General features: G+C 39.0%; 2 protein-coding genes across 2 annotated transcripts; both read left to right on the top strand.

The window, feature by feature from the left end:
- Positions 1-2,966: 2,966 nt before the first annotated feature.
- On the top strand, positions 2,967-6,242 carry LOC107653630 (sphingosine 1-phosphate receptor 1-like). Its single transcript, XM_016440401.1, has 2 exons — positions 2,967-3,155; positions 3,979-6,242. The coding sequence occupies exon 2, from the start codon at positions 4,180-4,182 to the stop codon at positions 5,266-5,268; it is 1,089 nt and encodes a 362-aa protein (XP_016295887.1). The 5' UTR covers positions 2,967-3,155; positions 3,979-4,179; the 3' UTR covers positions 5,269-6,242.
- Positions 6,243-10,210: 3,968 nt separating this feature from the next.
- On the top strand, positions 10,211-18,780 carry LOC107653629 (zinc finger and BTB domain-containing protein 37-like). The gene is made up of 3 exons (XM_016440400.1): positions 10,211-12,920; positions 13,356-13,455; positions 14,796-18,780. The coding sequence occupies exons 1-3, from the start codon at positions 11,977-11,979 to the stop codon at positions 15,309-15,311; spliced, it is 1,560 nt and encodes a 519-aa protein (XP_016295886.1). The 5' UTR covers positions 10,211-11,976; the 3' UTR covers positions 15,312-18,780.
- The last annotated feature ends 1,729 nt before the right edge of the window (positions 18,781-20,509 follow it).

Below are 20,509 nucleotides of genomic sequence, written 5' to 3'. Positions count from 1 at the left end.
AAATATAATCTTGACTTATTTAAATAAATTAATAATCATAATAATAAAACTCTAAAATGTTTAAATAATATATGTTTTATTCAAATATTTTTAAAGAAATGCATTTTTTATCTATTAATAAAAAATATGAGCTACACATTTTTACTTTTTAACCCTCCTGAATCTTGTCCTTGTGATATCCATAGTAAGTATGTTACTGTAAATGCATTTTTTTTGTTTGTTTATTTTTACATAGGGAGGGTTGAATGGATATTGTTTGTGGACTTGTTTTTAATCCAGAACTCATTTTAGGGAAAGTGTTGCCTCAGAGATTCATACGCGCCGTGTGATGGAAACAGGATTTGTGATATTTTCTGTGTGGGTCAAACATCCTTTGGCTCCACCAATCATCAGTTTGGCACTAATTGTAAAGCTTTGTGATCATAAAATATGAACTGCAGCTGTAGGGGAAATTCTTGCATACTAAGTGCTGAAGAATTCACAGATTTTGTGTTGACTGACTTGTGTGCGAATCGTGCACGATGCTCCGGACACTTTCCATGGAATGTTTCTTTAACTGTCCATCGTAATGGCTGAAAATCATCTGCGTTTAGTTGGCATGGGAGCGATTGGGCGCGGAGTTGACAGGAAACACATGGCATGTTAGGTGAAAGGCTGGGAAGAGGAAAGAAACAAATGTCAAGATCTTTCTGTGAAATGTTGTGTAACTTCAGTACACACATCACGTGTCACGTCGGTGCTCAGAAATGTGTTTTGAAGAACTTAGAAGACACACCGAATACTTTTGCCCCCAATGGGACTATTGGCTTTCCTGAGGCTGTGAAACAGTACCATAGGTGAAGCCAGAGAAACACCATTAAAAATAGTGCTCCATCTTCAACTTTGTCCTCTTCCCACCAAAAATATACAGCTGCAGGGTTTCTCACAGCAGCCCGGGTGTGTGACCTTTGACCCCTTTGCAACCTTGACCTCTCGATCTGATCTTTGAAGAAGCCACTTTAACAAGAACAATCGCTCTTGAGAATGTGTCTTTAAGATTCTCTGATTGAACACATAGAAACACAATGACAACCACCTAAAACACCCTAGCAACTGCCATGCAATACCCTAGCAACCACCCACAACGCCCTAGTAACCACTTAAACATAGCAACTACCTAGAAGACCCTAGCAATCACCTAGCAGTGCACGAGCAACTATTCAGAAAATCAGAGAAACCACATAGCAATGCCCTAGCAACCACCCCGAACATCCTAGAAACCACAGAGCAATGCCCTAGCAGCCACTCGTAACACCCTGGCAACCACTAACAATGAATGATGTGAATGAATGAGAATGTGTTTTTAAGATTCTTTGACTTAACACCCTTGCAACCACCCAGAACACCCCAGCAACTGTATAGTGATACCCTAGCAACCAACCAGAACACAAGTAGCCACCTAACAACACAGAGCAACTACCTAACAACGCCATAGCAACCACCCAGTACACTCTAGAAACCACATAGAGTAGCAATGCCTTAGCAATCACCCAGAATACCCTAGCAGCCACCAACAAATCATTCTTGAGGATGCATCTTTAAAATTCTGTGACTGAACACCATAGCGGCAACCTAACAACACACAAACACCCTAGCAACCACCAACAAAAGGACAATCACTCTTGAGGACGTATCTTTAAGATTCTGTGATTGTACACACTAGCAACACCCTAGCAACCACTCGGAAAACCCTAGAAACCACTCAGAACACTCTAGCAACCTCATAGCAACACCCTAGCAACCACCCAGAACACTCTAGCAACCTCATAGCAACACCCTAGCAACCACTCAGAACTACTTGGTAACCACAAACACTTAGACATAATGGTGGTGAGTACTGTAATGGTAAACAGTAAACACCCTTATATTATCTTAATAAAATATAAAATTGTAGTCTGTTTGTCCCAAATGAAGGTGATCATGCAGAGTGATCACAACCTCTTGTGTTTTATTTTTTAACCTCAGTTTGGCCTGCCACACATCTGACCAACTGCCGTAAAAGAAGGGATGATCGGAGAGTTTTATAGCTGGATGGATGAACAATGAGTTAAGTGTGGCTTAATACTGTTTGAGGTCACTATGTTCAAAACATTCATAAAGATATCACAAGATGCAGAACACTCCTAACTGAACTAATTCAGCTATGAAGATATTCCTCGGAGGTGTAAATCCCTGATACATCAAAGCACTTCCCTCACAATAGTCCTTTGCTCTGGGAGGCGCAGGCCACTAGATCTGCACTAGGGGTTTAGGGGCCACTGAAACAGTAGACCTGAACAGACCGTGCAGCACATGTGATTAATGCTGAGCTGAAATTAGGGCAAATGGGGGGTAGATGAGCGGTCATGCTCAGCCAGCCCACCCGGTTCAGCTCGTGGTGTTTGGGGTGAGGCTGTTCACAGCTGGGACATTCCCATAGGAAGAGACAAAAGATCACGGGATATGGGGTTAATCTGAATTTAGCATAATGTGATTTGACATAATACAAATCGGATCTACTTCTATAATGAACTATAAATAATTATTTATTTCTTTATTTATATTTAATAATAATAACAATAATCATAATAATAATAGTAATTATTATATATACACACACACACACACACACACACACACACAATTTATTAATTGATATAATACACAAATATATAATATAGGATATTTAATAATTATTATTTACGGTTGTTCAATTTTAAATTAACTGATCTTTTTGGAAATCCAGAGACAATATCCAACTATTTTTTAAATTATATATTTTTAGAGATTTATGTTTAAAGGTTATTATTTTGTGCCATTCATTATTATCGCAGTGTTTGAACTGATGCCAGTCTGTTTCCAGCATATTGTTTTGGAATGTCTTGGAGAGCTTTGGATGCTGTGGAATAATAAGAGGCGAATGAGACTGAGGGAAGGGGAGGGCATTGAAGCTGGTGGGCTGAACTGCAGAGGTGAGAATCGGCTCTCCGGTCTCTCTCCAGTCAGAGAAAAATTACCCCTACAATCCTCCACACGAGACTCCAGCGATGCAAGAAATACTGCACCTTTGATATCTGGCCATATTGCATCAATATTACAGGATTAAACGGTCAAGACGTTTGGTCTGGAGTTTAAAGGTAAGAAAAACTTTTCTTGTCCACCTTGAACTTTCTGAATGTCAAGCGACTGCGATCTTAACCGTCAGTAAATCTTAAGTTTTACAAGCAAAGTTCGTAATATAGCGAATGGCTTTTAAATATTAGCGTAAAATCTAACAGACCAGTTTAATCGTGAATACAACTTTTTAGTTGCGATTGCGGCATCTCTTGTCATGTCCTATAAATTTGACAGTGTTGAAATTAGTATTCGCAAAACGATATTGAACATTCAAATAACAAATAGCCTATTTAAAATTAATTTGACACGTATGAATTAGCGCGATTCTTTGTCGCAGTTCTGTCCATGTGTTGTTCGGGGTGGGGGGGTTATAAAAAAACTTTTTTTATAAAGAAAAAGTAAATTAAAAGTAAGTTTAATCGGTTTTGTATCATTTTTATTTATTTTTTTATTTTTTATAAATAAATGTCATTGTCTGAATTTGACATTGATTAGATTCGTATTAAGAAAGTAACACCGAAAATTCCAGTAGCAAATATTGGAAATTCGAATAATGGTATATTTTAGCGGGATGATTTAAAATTATTTATCGCATTTTTGCTGTGTTCTGTTTGATCTGAAACTTTTTAACCAGACGATTTCATGTATAGGCTACGCTTCGCTTTGGATTATTAAATTACTCATACTCGTTTTGAGATTTTAGTTTTCTAAATGTTTTGTCACTTTTTGAAATAAAACTTGTTTTCAATGAAGCTGTGTTTATATGTTTACCATAATGACATAAAAAGAATGTGGTATTATACCATTATGCAGTTCTAATTTACGGCTATTTATTTCTTCTAGCGTTTTCATGATGCAGTTGTTGGATTTGTGGACCACATTCGTCCTCTCTAAGGATTTTTACCTGACTTGAGAAAACCTTGCTTACATGACATCATACTAAGAGGAGAACTGGATACCCAGCTTCCTAAGTCCACCAGCACCCCTCTGTGGCCTGTGGTGGGTTGCACGTTGGATTTAAAACCAACCAAGCCAGTAGGAACCATGGATGACCTAATCGCCAGACACTACAACTTCACTGGGAAATTTCGCAAGGTCAACAAGGACCCGGGACTCAGAGAGGACTCTGTCGTGTTCATCATCGTGTGCTGCTTTATAATCCTGGAAAATGTTCTGGTTCTCCTCACCATTTGGAGGACCAAGAAGTTCCACAAGCCCATGTACTACTTCATCGGGAACTTGGCCTTGTCAGACTTGCTGGCCGGGGTGGTGTACACTGCGAACATCTTGCTGTCGGGAGCCAACACGTATAGGTTGACCCCGACGCAGTGGTTCTTCAGGGAAGGGAGTATGTTTGTGGCTCTGGCCGCTTCGGTGTTCAGTCTCTTGGCCATTGCTATCGAGCGACACCTGACCATGCTGAAGATGAAGCTTCACAACAATGGCAAGACGTGCCGGGTCTTCATGCTCATCAGCACTGTGTGGTTCATCGCTGCCATCTTGGGCGGTTTACCAATCATGGGTTGGAACTGCATCGAGAGCATGAACAACTGCTCCACAGTTTTGCCACTCTACCACAAGACCTACATCCTCTTCTGCACCACCGTATTCAGTGTCATCCTCATGGCCATTGTCATCCTGTACGCCCGCATCTACGCCCTGGTCCGCACGCGGAGCCGCAAGCTGGTCTTCCGCAAGGTCGCCAATGGCCGCTGCAGCAACAAGAGTTCGGAGAAGTCCATGGCCCTCTTGAAGACCGTCATCATCGTGTTGAGCTGCTTCATCGCGTGTTGGGCGCCGCTCTTCATCCTGCTTCTGCTTGATGTTTCCTGCCAGATTCGCACTTGCCCGATCCTCTACAAGGCCGAGTGGTTCCTGGCTCTGGCTGTGCTCAACTCCGCCATGAACCCTCTGATATACACCCTGACCAGCAATGAGATGCGCCGGGCCTTCATCAAGATGCTCAACTGCTGCGTCTGCGACCAAGCGGCGGGTAAGTTCTCCAGGCCCATCATGGGCGCCGAGCTCAGCAGGAGCAAGTCGGACAACTCCTCCCACCCCAATAAGGACGAGCCTGAATACTCGCCCAGGGAAACCATAGTGTCTTCTGGGAATATCACCTCTTCTTCTTAAAGGGACTTTTGGTGTACATTTATGTCTCGAGTGTGTGTGCAAGTGAGTGTGTTCGTTTGGCATCCTCATTGTTTGTGATCCTTAACAGTAGCGGAAGGCTGGGAGAAACCAGGATTTGTTGGAAGTCTTGGCATGTGCTTACATTAAAGACTTCGTCTTCTGCTATTCCTGACAGATCGCCAGAACGTTTTTGCAACTTAGGGAAGCACGTAACCAACCATTATTCAGTCTTTTTTTCATCCCTGTCAAATGGAAACCTGTAGACAAGCACTTTTTAGGGAATTGCTCCTTGAGAACCAACATAGGCATTACTGACTCGGTCTAAAATGGATTGATGTGAGAAATACTAGCTTGTTATGGTTGTTTGTACTACATTTTTGGAATTAAATTGAAGAAATACAGTCGAGAGATACTTGTGTTTCTTGTGTTTCTTTAAGTTAACACTATGGTATTAGGATGTTATTTTGCCCCTGATCCAGAATGTATTTTGTAAATGCATTTGTTTTTCTTCACCTTTCAACAAATAAACTGTTGTTGTAGAAGAGTGTGCATGTACATTAGCTGTCAATATTAATTTATCTTGAAACAGTTCCAATAAATTTGAAACTTGGAGGGATGGAACTAAGTGTTGTGTTAATTAATTGTAAATATATTTTATTATTTTACTTTGATAGTACGCCGTGTATCATAGCTCGTGCACATTGATCTGCTCTGCCGCCCATCAGGGGTAGTTTTGTCTTTGCTGGGTTGCATGGCTCAACTCTAATGAAGTTAATTTGATGGGATGGAAATATCTGGGGAATTTAAGATTAATGTCTATGTGAATTTTCTGTTGGCTTGTCACATTACAACAAAATTAATGTACACGCTTGTATTTATCTGTTCCTCATACATACAATCAAATCATGAGCCAGTTTTATCCCTGTTCAGTGTTGCACATTGTAACATCTAGTCCATGTGTTTTTGTTCTTTTAGTTGTTAATAAATATTGTTGAAGAAAAAGCAATCAAAGTTGTGATTTGATTTAATTAAAAATTCTATTTAAACGTTTTTCTTAGTATTTAGAATTGGGTTCAACATTTGGAGACCATATTGAAAATCTGCAATGCAGAAGCAAATTTCAAAATTAAAACCTAAAAATAAATTTTAAAAACTTTATGGACAAAAAGTCGAGTTTTTACATTGAAGTTCAAGATGCAAAACCCATCTGCTTAAGTGCTGCTGTCATTAGAGAAAAGAGACATACTAAAAATGCAGCTTAATTTTTCATATTAATTATTTCAATAATTAATTATTAAAATCAAATTGTTATGGTGACAATATAATTTGTAATTAAAAAATAATTTATCCATAATTAATTTCTACATTTAGAAAAATGCAAAATAGAATGATTTTCACAAGTGGTCTCAGATTTTTGAACACCATTGTAGCTGTAAATAGAATTACAATAATATGGTTATATAGATGCAATTAAATTATAAGGCAATTTAATAACTCCTGAAGAGCACAAAGGACAATAAGATATAATGTAAATATAATTCTGGGTTCTTCACAGTAGCAAAAAAATCTCATATATGAGCAAAGAGCGCCACTTACTGGACAACTGCTAAAATGGCTTCTTTATTAGATTTTAAGATTTTTATAAATAATAATTATAGCCGAAACCACTCGCAAATTTTTAAATATACTTATATGTACACATTTACACTGATAATCCACATTTACATTTAAATGGATGAATTTCTGACATATTCAGTTTTATGATACCATTTCATGATACTGCTACTGTAAGCAATTTGCTTTTTTACTCTTTTTTTTTGTGTAATTACCCGGTGCATACTGTCCTTTATAAATCCATAATGTATATTTAAATCTAAAATCTAGATACTGATTCAAGAAGATTCATGAATATGTTATGAATCAACTACCCATTTAGCTTACAGACACACAAATAGGGAATGCAGTGCCGCATAAAATTGTTTCCCTAAATGATAATTATTATACTTATTATTAATTATTTTGTATTATTACTGTAATAAAATTAGGTTTAATTGCAGCCTATCCGTTAGGATTTGATTACTGATATATACATTTTATTTGAAACTCTGATATTCAGACATTCAACCTCTGAAATTCATAAAATCAGATGTAGAAATGACTGAAATTAATGTAACAAGTTAAATTGTGGAAACAAATTTGTTGCTATAGCTCAATGATGAATGCTATAGCTCAATGATTTTACTTTTTTCAGAGAACCAAAGCATTGCTATGACAATGTAACTACAACATGCAGTACAATAATTTGAAAACGGTTAAGGCTTCATTGTGTAAATACAATGCAAATCACGGATGTTAAGGAATGAATAACGGATAATTATGTCAGTTTGTTAGTAAAGACACGTGACAAAAAAAATTTCATGGGTTCAGTTTTATTGTCATGGAATGGGGCTGCATTGCCCTGCAACAAGAGATCCTTTTCCATTTGTTTAATTTATTCATAAAATGCAACATTAATGTAAATGTTTAAAACGGCTTACAGTATTTCAGTAAGTAAATACCTTTTTGTTTATACTCCCTCACACATAAAATATAGGAAGAAACTGTCACCAAAAAATGCAACCAAACTCTTTACCCACTTTCACAGCGATGGTAAAGCAAAGCATCATGGGAGCGTGAGTCTATACTTGGGAATTTCTCCATTTTTGGTTGCTATGGCTGTAGCGGGACAGAACTACATTTCCCAGAATGCCATTTTCTGTACATTGGTTCATGTTATACATGAGGGAATATGAGAGCGGCGGAGGAACCGAAAGCGACAGCTGAATACCTGGCGATAAGTATAACATTAAATAGTGGTCGTGAAATGGGGGGAATTCAAAGCCAAATCACCCAGAACAGGCTGTCGTAAAAGGAAAATCGTATTTGGTGTATTTTTTTTTAAATATAAATTTGGCGTGGACTGGGGTAAAGCACCTCCCTGCCTGCTCTGCGCCGGGGTGTGTGCTTGTTTTTCGGGTAGGCTTCATCGCATCACCGCGCTGCAGTGTGTTACTGGAACCGAACTGAGGTGCCACGCCGCCGGTTACAGATGCCCTGCGCCGTCGACCGATAGATACTATGTCAAAAACAGAGAGAGACAAAGTAGCACTGCGACTCAATCCTACTGCCCTATGCAATGAAACAAATGGCAACTTTGCTCTCTAACAGCTGTGGTTTGTAGCCATAAAGAAGTGCAAGTGTGCAGAAAAATATAGTGGAGCGTTTTTTGTGCCTGTTATTAAAAAGGTGAGGTAAAAAATGTGCATCTCACTACAAATCTAACTTTCTTGAAGATAATTGGGTCATACTTTACATTACATCGTTATTGTTGCAATGGTACTATTTAATTACGTAATTTAATGTTATCCTTCATGTTAATAATGAAATATATGTATTTATGGTGTTCATGAAACCGTTGTAATTGCACAATCTTGTAATTAAACAGGTTGTTGGAATTGCTGCGGTTAACCCATTAATGTAGTTATCCATCATTTAACTCTGTAGCTTTGTTACATTGTAATGCTAAGTGTTACAAACAACAGTGTCAGTTCTTATAGATGAAGTGTGTAATTTTTGCAAAATAATGGGTATGTTTAAATTGCCCAATCACATCATGCAAAGTGGACTTCACAGGACATTTGGCCACTTTAAGTCAAATTTAAGATTTCCACTGCAAACTACTTGGGGAACAAGTGTACATCGGCATATGACTTCACAGGAAGTGGAAAGGGAGTTATTTACCCACAAGGCATTTTGTACCACCTCGAATATGTCACTTCCCTACTATATAGCATGTCAAATGTACGTTGTGCCCAAATATGCAGTAATAATGAAACGGTAGGTGAAAAATATCCAAATTGACGGATTGCATCTACTGACATTGTGAGGTGTGCAGTCAGGAAACTTTCCTGTCCCATAAGACCTATTAAGCTGAGGAGCTGTCAGATTCAGAAAAGCTGACAAATAAAAATAAAAATGATGAGCCATGTGGCTCTTTCCACATGTAAGTGCTATAGGTACCAAGAATGCTGGTCCCACTAGTCAATTATTTATCAAATTCAGTACATACTCTGATAGGATGGGATTTTGGACACAGAAAAAGTTTGGCTAAAAAAAATGTGATTGGCATTTTAATTCAGGCTGATGAAAAGAAGTGCTTTTTATGCTGTTTTTGAGCGTGTAAAGTGAGATGTGATTAGCGAGAAGACATCACATTTTCATTTTAAACATCAGTTGTTTATTACTAAACTAGGTGTGTTTATTTAAATATATAATTCAATATATAAGTACAGCATGGAGTTGTTATATACATTTATATATTTAAAAGTATGGTAATGTATATTTATTTCTAAAATACCTACCTGACTCTAGTGTTGTCTGTGACAGTGTGACTTGAGTTTTCCATATGACCAAATTTTGTCAGGTGACGTGAACTTCTACAAATATCCCCTGTTGAGTGTGTAGGGTGCAGTGAACACTAAGTAGAGACCCTGTGAATTGGAATACATCTAATTTCTTTTTTTTAAAACAGGTTTTTGAACACTCCCCTGTCAGCCATTTGTCGACTGAACAGTTAGTCCCACCCTAAAGTCACACCACCGAGAGACAGTGTTTACACTTTCTGTGGGAATCAGTCTACGAATGGTTTAATTATTGTTGTCTCTGTGTTTAAAGTTGGGATAGGAGGAAGTGTTTGGATTTAAAAATATATATATTTAACATTGTTTGTAAATAATGCTGATTGTTCTGTGGTGTTTTTATTAAAATTATTTTTATTGCTGACATGCTCAGAAAGTCCCACTGTAACAGTTCTAAACTTTTCTTGTTGTTGTTTTTTTTTTATCAGCAGCTTTGAAAAGCAGCAATAGGCAGCCCGCATGGAGAGAGAGACAAAGTAGCACTGCGACTCAATCCTACTGCCCTATGCAATGAAACAAATGGCAACTTTGCTCTCTAACAGCTGTGGTTTGTAGCCATAAAGAAGTGCAAGTGTGCAGAAAAATATAGTGGAGCGTTTTTTGTGCCTGTTATTAAAAAGGTGAGGTAAAAAATGTGCATCTCACTACAAATCTAACTTTCTTGAAGATAATTGGGTCATACTTTACATTACATCGTTATTGTTGCAATGGTACTATTTAATTACGTAATTTAATGTTATCCTTCATGTTAATAATGAAATATATGTATTTATGGTGTTCATGAAACCGTTGTAATTGCACAATCTTGTAATTAAACAGGTTGTTGGAATTGCTGCGGTTAACCCATTAATGTAGTTATCCATCATTTAACTCTGTAGCTTTGTTACATTGTAATGCTAAGTGTTACAAACAACAGTGTCAGTTCTTATAGATGAAGTGTGTAATTTTTGCAAAATAATGGGTATGTTTAAATTGCCCAATCACATCATGCAAAGTGGACTTCACAGGACATTTGGCCACTTTAAGTCAAATTTAAGATTTCCACTGCAAACTACTTGGGGAACAAGTGTACATCGGCATATGACTTCACAGGAAGTGGAAAGGGAGTTATTTACCCACAAGGCATTTTGTACCACCTCGAATATGTCACTTCCCTACTATATAGCATGTCAAATGTACGTTGTGCCCAAATATGCAGTAATAATGAAACGGTAGGTGAAAAATATCCAAATTGACGGATTGCATCTACTGACATTGTGAGGTGTGCAGTCAGGAAACTTTCCTGTCCCATAAGACCTATTAAGCTGAGGAGCTGTCAGATTCAGAAAAGCTGACAAATAAAAATAAAAATGATGAGCCATGTGGCTCTTTCCACATGTAAGTGCTATAGGTACCAAGAATGCTGGTCCCACTAGTCAATTATTTATCAAATTCAGTACATACTCTGATAGGATGGGATTTTGGACACAGAAAAAGTTTGGCTAAAAAAAATGTGATTGGCATTTTAATTCAGGCTGATGAAAAGAAGTGCTTTTTATGCTGTTTTTGAGCGTGTAAAGTGAGATGTGATTAGCGAGAAGACATCACATTTTCATTTTAAACATCAGTTGTTTATTACTAAACTAGGTGTGTTTATTTAAATATATAATTCAATATATAAGTACAGCATGGAGTTGTTATATACATTTATATATTTAAAAGTATGGTAATGTATATTTATTTCTAAAATACCTACCTGACTCTAGTGTTGTCTGTGACAGTGTGACTTGAGTTTTCCATATGACCAAATTTTGTCAGGTGACGTGAACTTCTACAAATATCCCCTGTTGAGTGTGTAGGGTGCAGTGAACACTAAGTAGAGACCCTGTGAATTGGAATACATCTAATTTCTTTTTTTTAAAACAGGTTTTTGAACACTCCCCTGTCAGCCATTTGTCGACTGAACAGTTAGTCCCACCCTAAAGTCACACCACCGAGAGACAGTGTTTACACTTTCTGTGGGAATCAGTCTACGAATGGTTTAATTATTGTTGTCTCTGTGTTTAAAGTTGGGATAGGAGGAAGTGTTTGGATTTAAAAATATATATATTTAACATTGTTTGTAAATAATGCTGATTGTTCTGTGGTGTTTTTATTAAAATTATTTTTATTGCTGACATGCTCAGAAAGTCCCACTGTAACAGTTCTAAACTTTTCTTGTTGTTGTTTTTTTTTTATCAGCAGCTTTGAAAAGCAGCAATAGGCAGCCCGCATGGAACGAGCAGGAAGCATCCAACTTGATATTCCGGACTTCAGCAACTCCGTCCTGTCGCATCTGAACCAGTTGCGAATACAGGGCCGTCTGTGTGACATTGTGGTCAATGTTCAGGGCCACAGTTTTCGTGCCCACAAGGTGGTCCTCGCCGCCAGCTCACCCTACTTCAGGGATCACATGTCACTGAGTGAGATGAGCACCGTGTCCATATCAGTAATCCGCAACCCAACCGTGTTCGAGCAGCTCCTTTCCTTCTGCTACACGGGACGCTTGTGCTTGCAGCTCGCTGATATCATCAGCTACCTGACGGCTGCCAGCTTCCTTCAAATGCAGCACATTATTGACCGTTGCACCCAGATTTTAGAGGGAATCCACTTTAAAATCAGTCTGTCAGATGTGGAAGAGGAGATCGGGAACGGGGCCCACAGGACCGCCAACCAAACCATTGAGTCAGGAAGAGGTGGGACCGGGCTAGGTGGGTCCCGCTCCCTAAGTCCCAGACATACTAGTTCCCGATTGATTAGCAACACTGGGGTGATCAACATCCGTGATGTGAGGGAAGTCCGAGAGATCAGTCCCCCTGGGGAGTCCATGAGTCCCCAGATTGTGGAGCACAGTGGCATTGGCTCAGAGGAGGTGGGAACTGGGAAAGAGCCCATTCTCCGTATCAACCGAGCTGGGCAGTGGTATGTCAAGACGGGGACTGAGGTGGAGAGAGGAGGAGAGGAGAACGTGCGGATGGTGGACGGGTTTCGGATTAAGACGGAAAGGATGGATGAGTGGATGGGAGCGGAGACCCAGGCGTCGACGGAAGAGGGCAGTGGGGCCGAGGAGGGGCCAACAGTGATGATTGACACCTCAGGACGTAGCACACTGGTGCAGGAAGGAGGAAGAGGTGGGAAAAGCTCCCAGCCGTCCAGTAGCATCAGTGAAACAGAGAGGTGTGTAAAATCTTTCTGAAGTTTACTTTCAATGCCAAAATCGAATTCTTATTGAACATAATTCATCAGTTCATGTTATTCTGATGAAATTGTGTTAATTGGTCTTTTATCAAAATGTAGTGCCTTTCTCCACTTCTAAAACAAGTTTCTATTTCAGCTAATGTCACCAAGCCTTCTTACTTTTCAACCCCTTTCTTTTAACCATTTACATTATCCAATCAGTACTTGATGATACCATATTGAATAAGTATCCCATTCTACTCTGAATTGGTTGTATATTGGATGTAGTTGCAAACATCCTTTCATGTTGATTATAAAGTTTGGAAAGTCCAGGTGTGATACTTTAAAATGTGATGCATTTACCCCATTAACCCATTTTCTTCTGCCGACAAGTGTCCTGTAAAAGATTGAACCCATACTGTGTTTTTCTTTCAGGTTTAGTCCAACAGGAAGTGTGGTTGTGATGGCTGATCACCAGAGAGCCAAGAGTGAGTCTCCAGGAAGAGTCGACGATCAGAGACACCCCACCTCACAGGTAGGGCAACCTTGATCAACACTTGGCTCTATACACTTACAACCCTTGGTTTAACTTTTTATGATCTCTGAACACAGTTGAAGTAATTTCAAAGGAATATCAGTGGAGCACACCTTACCGAGCTAATAAGAAACTTTAAATTGCCTGCAGTTGCGTAATACTCAGAACAGTTGGTGTGCCTAACTTAGAGTGCATTTCAATTGGGAAAAGGGGTGGGAATCATGAAAACAAACCATAACCTCTCACATTTCCCTTACTAGCGAGAGGAACAAGCTGTGTTTGACATGGGGGGATACGAGGAGTACCTACGAGAACAGGTAGGTGATCGGTGGTTCCGCTACAACCCCCGTCTCACCTGCATTTACTGCCATTGAATCATTGACTCACTAGATTTGTTCAAAAACGCAGATTCATTTATAAACGAAACTCCGCTGTGTTTGCTTGGACATGCGCAGCGGATCAGCTGTGACTTTGTTTGGAATTATTTTCGTTGATGAAATAGAGCACAATCAGACAGCAGTGTTCCTAAAATGTAAGTCACTTAACATTAACTTCTGTATAAAATCAAAAATGTATAAAACTGTTGTAAGTTCAATTTCACATTTGCAAACTCCCTTTATAATCATTAAAAGTGTTCACTCGTCTTAGTTCATCGCAATCTCACAAGCTGTTCATTTTAATTAATGAAGTTAATTAACTTCACACTGCACACTGAATCTATTATTTACATCGTCACTACACTTTGTTTGTTATAATGAATGACAACAACTGCAGTCTGCTTTTACGATCTGTTCTGTGAGAAGCAGCACGCACACCCATAGAGAAGCATTTCCATTGGCTGCAGTCTGCAGGTATTATGGCCAATCACAAAAGACGGCATTGCACAGCTAACCATAGACACAAATATATCGCGCTAGGTTCATGTGCAGAACTGGGATCACTTTCGTAGTCTTTTAAATGGATAAAATATAGAAATCACTTTAATTTCCAAATAAACCTAACCAGTTGGAAATGAAACGCCGTATCCCTCGAAATTCACTCCCCAGACTCCGTCCCCCCGCATCCCCCCCATTTTCAGCCCTGCTTAAGACTTGATCAAGACTTGGCCCTATACACTTACAACCCTTGGTTTAACTTTTTATGATCTCTGAACACAGTTGAAGTAATTTCAAAGGAATATCAGTGGAGCACACCTTACCGAGCTAATAAGAAACTTTAAATTGCCTGCAGTTGCGTAATACTCAGAACAGTTGGTGTGCCTAACTTAGAGTGCATTTCAATTGGGAAAAGGGGTGGGAATCATGAAAACAAACCATAACCTCTCACATTTCCCTTACTAGCGAGAGGAACAAGCTGTGTTTGACATGGGGGGATACGAGGAGTACCTACGAGAACAGGTAGGTGATCGGTGGTTCCGCTACAACCCCCGTCTCACCTGCATTTACTGCTGCAAGTCCTTCAACCAGAAGGGCAGCCTAGATCGCCACATGCGCCTGCACATGGGCATTACCCCCTTTGTTTGCCGAATCTGCGGGAAGAAGTACACCCGCAAGGACCAACTCGAGTACCACATCCGTAAGCACACAGGAAATAAGCCTTTCCATTGCCACGTCTGCGGCAAGAGCTTCCCGTTCCAGGCAATCCTCAACCAGCACTTCCGCAAAAACCATCCAGGCTGCGCCCCACAGGAGGTGTCCCATAGTGCCTCGCCCGAGACTACCACGGTCACCTCCCGTGGACGCCAAAACGAAGATGAGTCGCCCTCCCAGGAGGATGCTGAGGGCAATGGTGGAGGTGACGGCTCATCCTTCGGAGAAGGTGTCCAACCTTCGGTATCCACCACTGGGCCCGACTGAAAGGCTTTGAAGGAAAACGTCACAAGTGTAGGGAGACACAGGTCAGCGGGGTCCAACAGAACCTTTTCTTGAGAAATCCCTCTGTCCCTTGTCTCCCACCATCCACACTGAAATTACAAGTTGGAAGGAGTTGAGTGAGCAGGAGGTTCTCTCAGCTGCTGTCAATGAGGAACGGATAAAAAAGGAAGAGTCTTCTGTGTCCTACTTGGACGAAGATCCTCTATTTTTTCCAGTGATAACAAAGATGCAAGGAACAATTTGGTAGGAATAGTATTCTCTAGGGATTTACAAATGGTATTTCCGCTTTAAACCACATCTACCTTCACCATACAAACTGAACAGGACATCAATATATGAAGACAAGCCACACTCCAACAACCTCACACACCACTGGATGCAGTGATTTTTGTTTTCTTTTTTTTGTTTTTAGTCTTTCCTGTCTTTTATATGTTACTTTTTTATATTTTTGTACTACTACAGATCTTTCAGGATAAACTAAAAGAGAAGCTCTAGCTATGATTTGGTCAAATTGCGTCAAAATTGCCAAACTTCTCTGTGCCAGAAGATGAGTTATAAAAAGAGAGGACATCGTAGTCCTTTGCTACTTTGCCTTGAGACAATCTTGAGAAATTAACCTGGGGCTAGACTTTGCGCTCCCCAGCCATGGCAAGCTTAGGAAAACGGGTTAAGTTTTTTATTAGTGACCCTCAGGTCTGACCTAACATCAGATTCTTGATTTATTTTTTCGTTTTGTGTTAAGTGCCGATCCGGCCTGCCATAGAACCGAAACACATTGCTCACACTTAGCCTCAACGCAAAGGAAATTGTCGTTATAGAACTTTGGGTTTATAACAAGAAAAACTCACATCATTATTTTACTTTTAATGTTGGTGGTAATACTGTGATATAGGCACTCTGGTGAAAAGACGTTGGTAGAGTATAGCAGTGACATATATATTTATTTCAAGTTTAGTTCCCATTAAGGCGTTCATACATCTCTGAACTCAACAACTCAGCTGCTGAATGTTGGCGATACAGTGATATAAAACAAGGAAATCCTTCAACCTCAGATAAGCTACAATAGACCGCTCAGTTACCTCTCTCTCACATCACTTCGCAATACCGATCTGTCGCACGCAGATGCGTGGATGCACTCAGCTGAATTTTATGTTCAGTGTTTATTTCTTTTCATACGTTTTAAGTCGCTCGTTGAGATTCGCTAGTCGCACCAACTTGTTTTACTGGTCTGGCAATACTTTGTTTGTAAGAATGTGTTTGAGCAGAGGTAAGTGGTCTCTCAGAGGATGTAACCTTGTTCCTTTTTTGTGTCAAGTCAAAAGAAACGAGTCTAAGGCTGAGACGAACCAAAATGCAGACTTGGTCGTCGATGCCGTTTAGGAAAACGGAAACCGTATGTCTGTGATGACTGGGATACGCCGAAATGCCACGGAATGACTTTGAGTGTAAGATTTCCCTTCATCTGATGGAAGGCACTTTAACCTTGGGGTCAAGTTCCTTTACACTTGGCTTATGAACAGATGTTTTCAGCTGGTGCTTTCAGTAACCAAAGGAACTGAAATTTATTGTGGAAGTTCTTAAACCCTTAAGATTTGGAGGGCGAAGAGGAAAAAAAGAGATTACATCAGGCACTTAAAAAATGGGATGGGGGTGTTTTTGTTTTGTTTTTAGAATATTTGTATATCTATATACATGTGTCACTTATGCATATTTAGGCAAATTTATACTTTTAATAACTATACAGAGACAGTTTCTAGAATGATCAACAAAAGCAAAGGTGTTTTAAGTGAAAGTAAAGCTGTTATCATTTTTATAAGGCTGTGAATCACACTTGGTTGTGACTGATTTTTTAGGAAAGGGTTGATGCATATAAAAATCAGCTACTGATGTTTCCAATAGGGATTTTGTGCACCTCACTTAATATCAACACAGGTTAGAACTTACTTTTACCATTACTCACATCTGTGAACACAGGTCAGCAGGTAAACACTTCTTACAAATATCAGGAACTCACTGTTGACTTTTTGTGTTTACCTTTTTTTTTTGGTTTGTACCAAGTGGATTTTCTTACTTAGAATTCTAGCTCTGGGTAACTTCGATCGACATATTTCACAAGTGCAGCAAAAAAAAAGAAAGAAAAAGAAAAAACTACTTACATATGAACATTTCCTCTCAATGTAAATACCCATGCCTCAGAAGTATTCACAGTGAAATACAATCCTGAAACTGTATAATTTCACGTTTGTTGTACAGCACAGAACCCAGATAAAAAGAAAAGCATGTTAATATTGCCTTTATATGTCAGAATGCAACCTCATGATAATAGAGAAGGGCAAATGATTTTGTCTGTAAACAACATAATCATAATCTAATATGTTATAATATATCAAGAAATGATGTTCTTTATTATGGACTTTGCCTTTAAGTTTAAATTTAGGTTTGGGGCATGGGCCTGTTTTGTGTATGCCAATCATATAAGGGTGATATTGACTTAAACTATCTCTATGTGAATGAATTAATTACAATCTAATAACAAGGGATCTATATCTGTAATCAGTAATTCCAGTTATTTTACTGCACATTTAGCAGTCTAAATTTAATCATATTAATTTGGGTTTTAGGGCTAATTATAACTTTCAGAATGTTTTCTCTTTGTGCATATCTGTTGTTGATCTTGAAAACATTGATGGTTGACCATCCTGCCTGTTCTTTTTTATTTTAAACAATATTATTCATTCAAATATTATGTTTGGCTTTTGTATTTGTTTTCAAGCTTTAAATAACATGGTGGAGGATAAATGTGTTGCTGCAGTTTATATATTAGACTGTAATATTTAATGTTTCTGTATGACAATACATCTACTGCAGTTTAATGGTGTTGACTGAACAAGTCATTTCTAACCAAATTGTGTCTAATCTTAACACAGTGTTACAGAATATGTAGTTTCAAAAGAAGCTACTTTTAAAGCAATATTTCACCCCATTTCCAATTCAGAAATTGCTTTCAGATAAAGTGGTGCAAAATTAAAACGCACCATAACACACACAATATCTTTAAAAGTTGTGAAACTGATGACCAGTTGATTTCGACAAAAAAAAATATGTATCTTGAATTTATAAAGCAATTATACATATTGGCAAATGTGATAAAATTTGTTTCAGTGATTACATTTACCTCGTTTTTTTTTTTTTTTCTTTTCTTTTTTTTTTCATGGTCTGGCTTTGTGAAAAGTAAATAATACAGTGCATGTCTCTACTTGTTTTAGTAAGAGGGAAGACCGAATGACAACACTGAGCCATATCTTCAGAGTTTGTTCAGTATTGTCGCAAGTCCCTCTGGAGCAAATATTTTGTACAAGCAACACATTTTACTTCAATGCAAATAGCCTACGTATATATTTCATAACTTAGTCTGTCTGAATAAGCAAGCAAACGTGATGCTTTGTCAAAAGCATTTGTGTTTTTTTTTTTTTTTTACCTCAAAAGAGTCTTTGTACAAGGAAATAAGACATTGTATTTCTACTGACCCTCAGTAGAAATTGTTTATTTGCATGTTGTCTTTGTCTTTTGTAACGACCAAACATAAAGACATTTCCAGGCATCTAAATTTGCACCAAGAGAAGCCAAAATATTGACCTTTACAATTTGTCTTGCTATATTGTTTTATCTTGCAAAAATCAATATAGTCTGTAAAGTTCTTTCCATCCCAGATAGCATGCGGATGTGGGCCACTTAAGGCAATGACACAGCACTGGTGGCCTTCTTATGGCCCCGTACAAAATGGATGTAAGGCTGAAGTGGCCCACATGTAAAATAGCAAAAATGGCCCAAATTTATCAAATCACATGCGGGCCTCTGTAGGCAAAGATGTGGTGTTCACGATAATGTGTAATCTGAATGTGACCCTAAGGTGGCCCATGTGGTAAATAGTGAATATGGCCCAAATAGTGCCAACCAAATGTGGTCCACCTTTGGCAAAAATGTGGTACAATCGACAAAGGCTAATCAGGGTGTAAACCAAAACCAACATTTGCATATCTGGGCCAGTTTTGGCAAAGATATGGCACAGTGAACACTGGCTAATGTGGCTGTGAGCCTAAAGTGGCCCGCACATGATGACACAAATGTGACACAGTTATCCTAAAACCTATCTGGGCCAGTTTTGGCAAAGATATGGCACGGTAAGCACTGGCTAATGTGGCTGTGAGCCTAAAGTGGCCCACATATGATGCCACAAATGTGGCCCAGTTATCCTAAACCATATCTGGACCAGTTTTGGCAGAGATATGGCACGGTAAGCACTGGCTAATGTGGCTGTGAGCCTAGTGGCCCACATATGATGCCGCAAATGTGGCCCGCATATAAAATGACAGGCACGGTAAGCACTGGCTAATGTGGCTGTGAGCTTAAAGTGGCCCTTATATGATGCCATAAATGTTGCCCAGGTATATTAAAACATATCTGGGCCAGTTTTGGCAAAGATATAGCACAGTGAGCACTGGCTAATGTGGCTGTGAGCCTAAAGTGACCCTTATATGATGTCGCAAATGTGGCCTAGTTATCCTCAAACATATTCCACAAATGTGGCACAGTTATCCTAAACCATATCTGGGCCAGTTTTGGCAAAGATATGGCACAGTGAGCCCTGGCTAATGTGGTTGTGAGCCTAAAATGGCCCACATATGATGCCACAAATGTGGCACAGTTATCCTAAACTGTATCTGGGCCAGTTTTGGCAAAGATATGGCACAGTGAGCCCTGGCTAATGTGGCTGTGAGCTTAAAGTGGCCCTTATGTGAATCCGTTAATGTGGCCCGCATATAAAATGATAAATATTGCCCAAATAATTAATAACAATTTGGGCCACTTTTGGCAATTATCACTTTGGGCCACTTTTGGCAAATATACGGCACAGTCAGCATTGGCTAATCAGTGTGTAAGCCAACTTGTCCCACATTTGACATGGCAAATATGCCCCATATGTTATAAAACAGATGAAGACCACTTCTGTTTGTAACACTTGACAAGTGAGGCCACTTCTTGGATGTAAAACTTGACACTGGCCAATTGGAATGGAAGCTTGAAATTGTAAATATGGCCTAATAGAATTTGGCTACTTTTAGTAGGATGCAACACAGTTAGCTGATGCAGGGTGATCAGGATGTGAGTCTGAAGAAGGC

Source organism: Sinocyclocheilus anshuiensis, unplaced genomic scaffold, assembly GCF_001515605.1.
Source record: "Sinocyclocheilus anshuiensis isolate Anshui unplaced genomic scaffold, SAMN03320099.WGS_v1.1 scaffold1079, whole genome shotgun sequence".
In the NCBI taxonomy this organism is placed as follows: Eukaryota; Metazoa; Chordata; class Actinopteri; order Cypriniformes; family Cyprinidae; genus Sinocyclocheilus; species Sinocyclocheilus anshuiensis.
This window is presented reverse-complemented; position numbering and strand designations above follow the sequence as displayed.

What these genes read in the sequence shown, in the direction of transcription:
- LOC107653630 (XM_016440401.1), top strand. Translation starts at nt 4,180, where the DNA reads ATGGATGACCTAATCGCCAGACACTACAACTTCACTGGGAAATTTCGC.
- LOC107653629 (XM_016440400.1), top strand. Translation starts at nt 11,977, where the DNA reads ATGGAACGAGCAGGAAGCATCCAACTTGATATTCCGGACTTCAGCAAC. An exon ending in AGCATCAGTGAAACAGAGAG is followed by an intron (nt 12,921 to 13,355) that starts GTGTGTAAAATC and finishes TTTTTCTTTCAG; the next exon opens with GTTTAGTCCAACAGGAAGTG. An exon ending in AGAGACACCCCACCTCACAG is followed by an intron (nt 13,456 to 14,795) that starts GTAGGGCAACCT and finishes TTCCCTTACTAG; the next exon opens with CGAGAGGAACAAGCTGTGTT.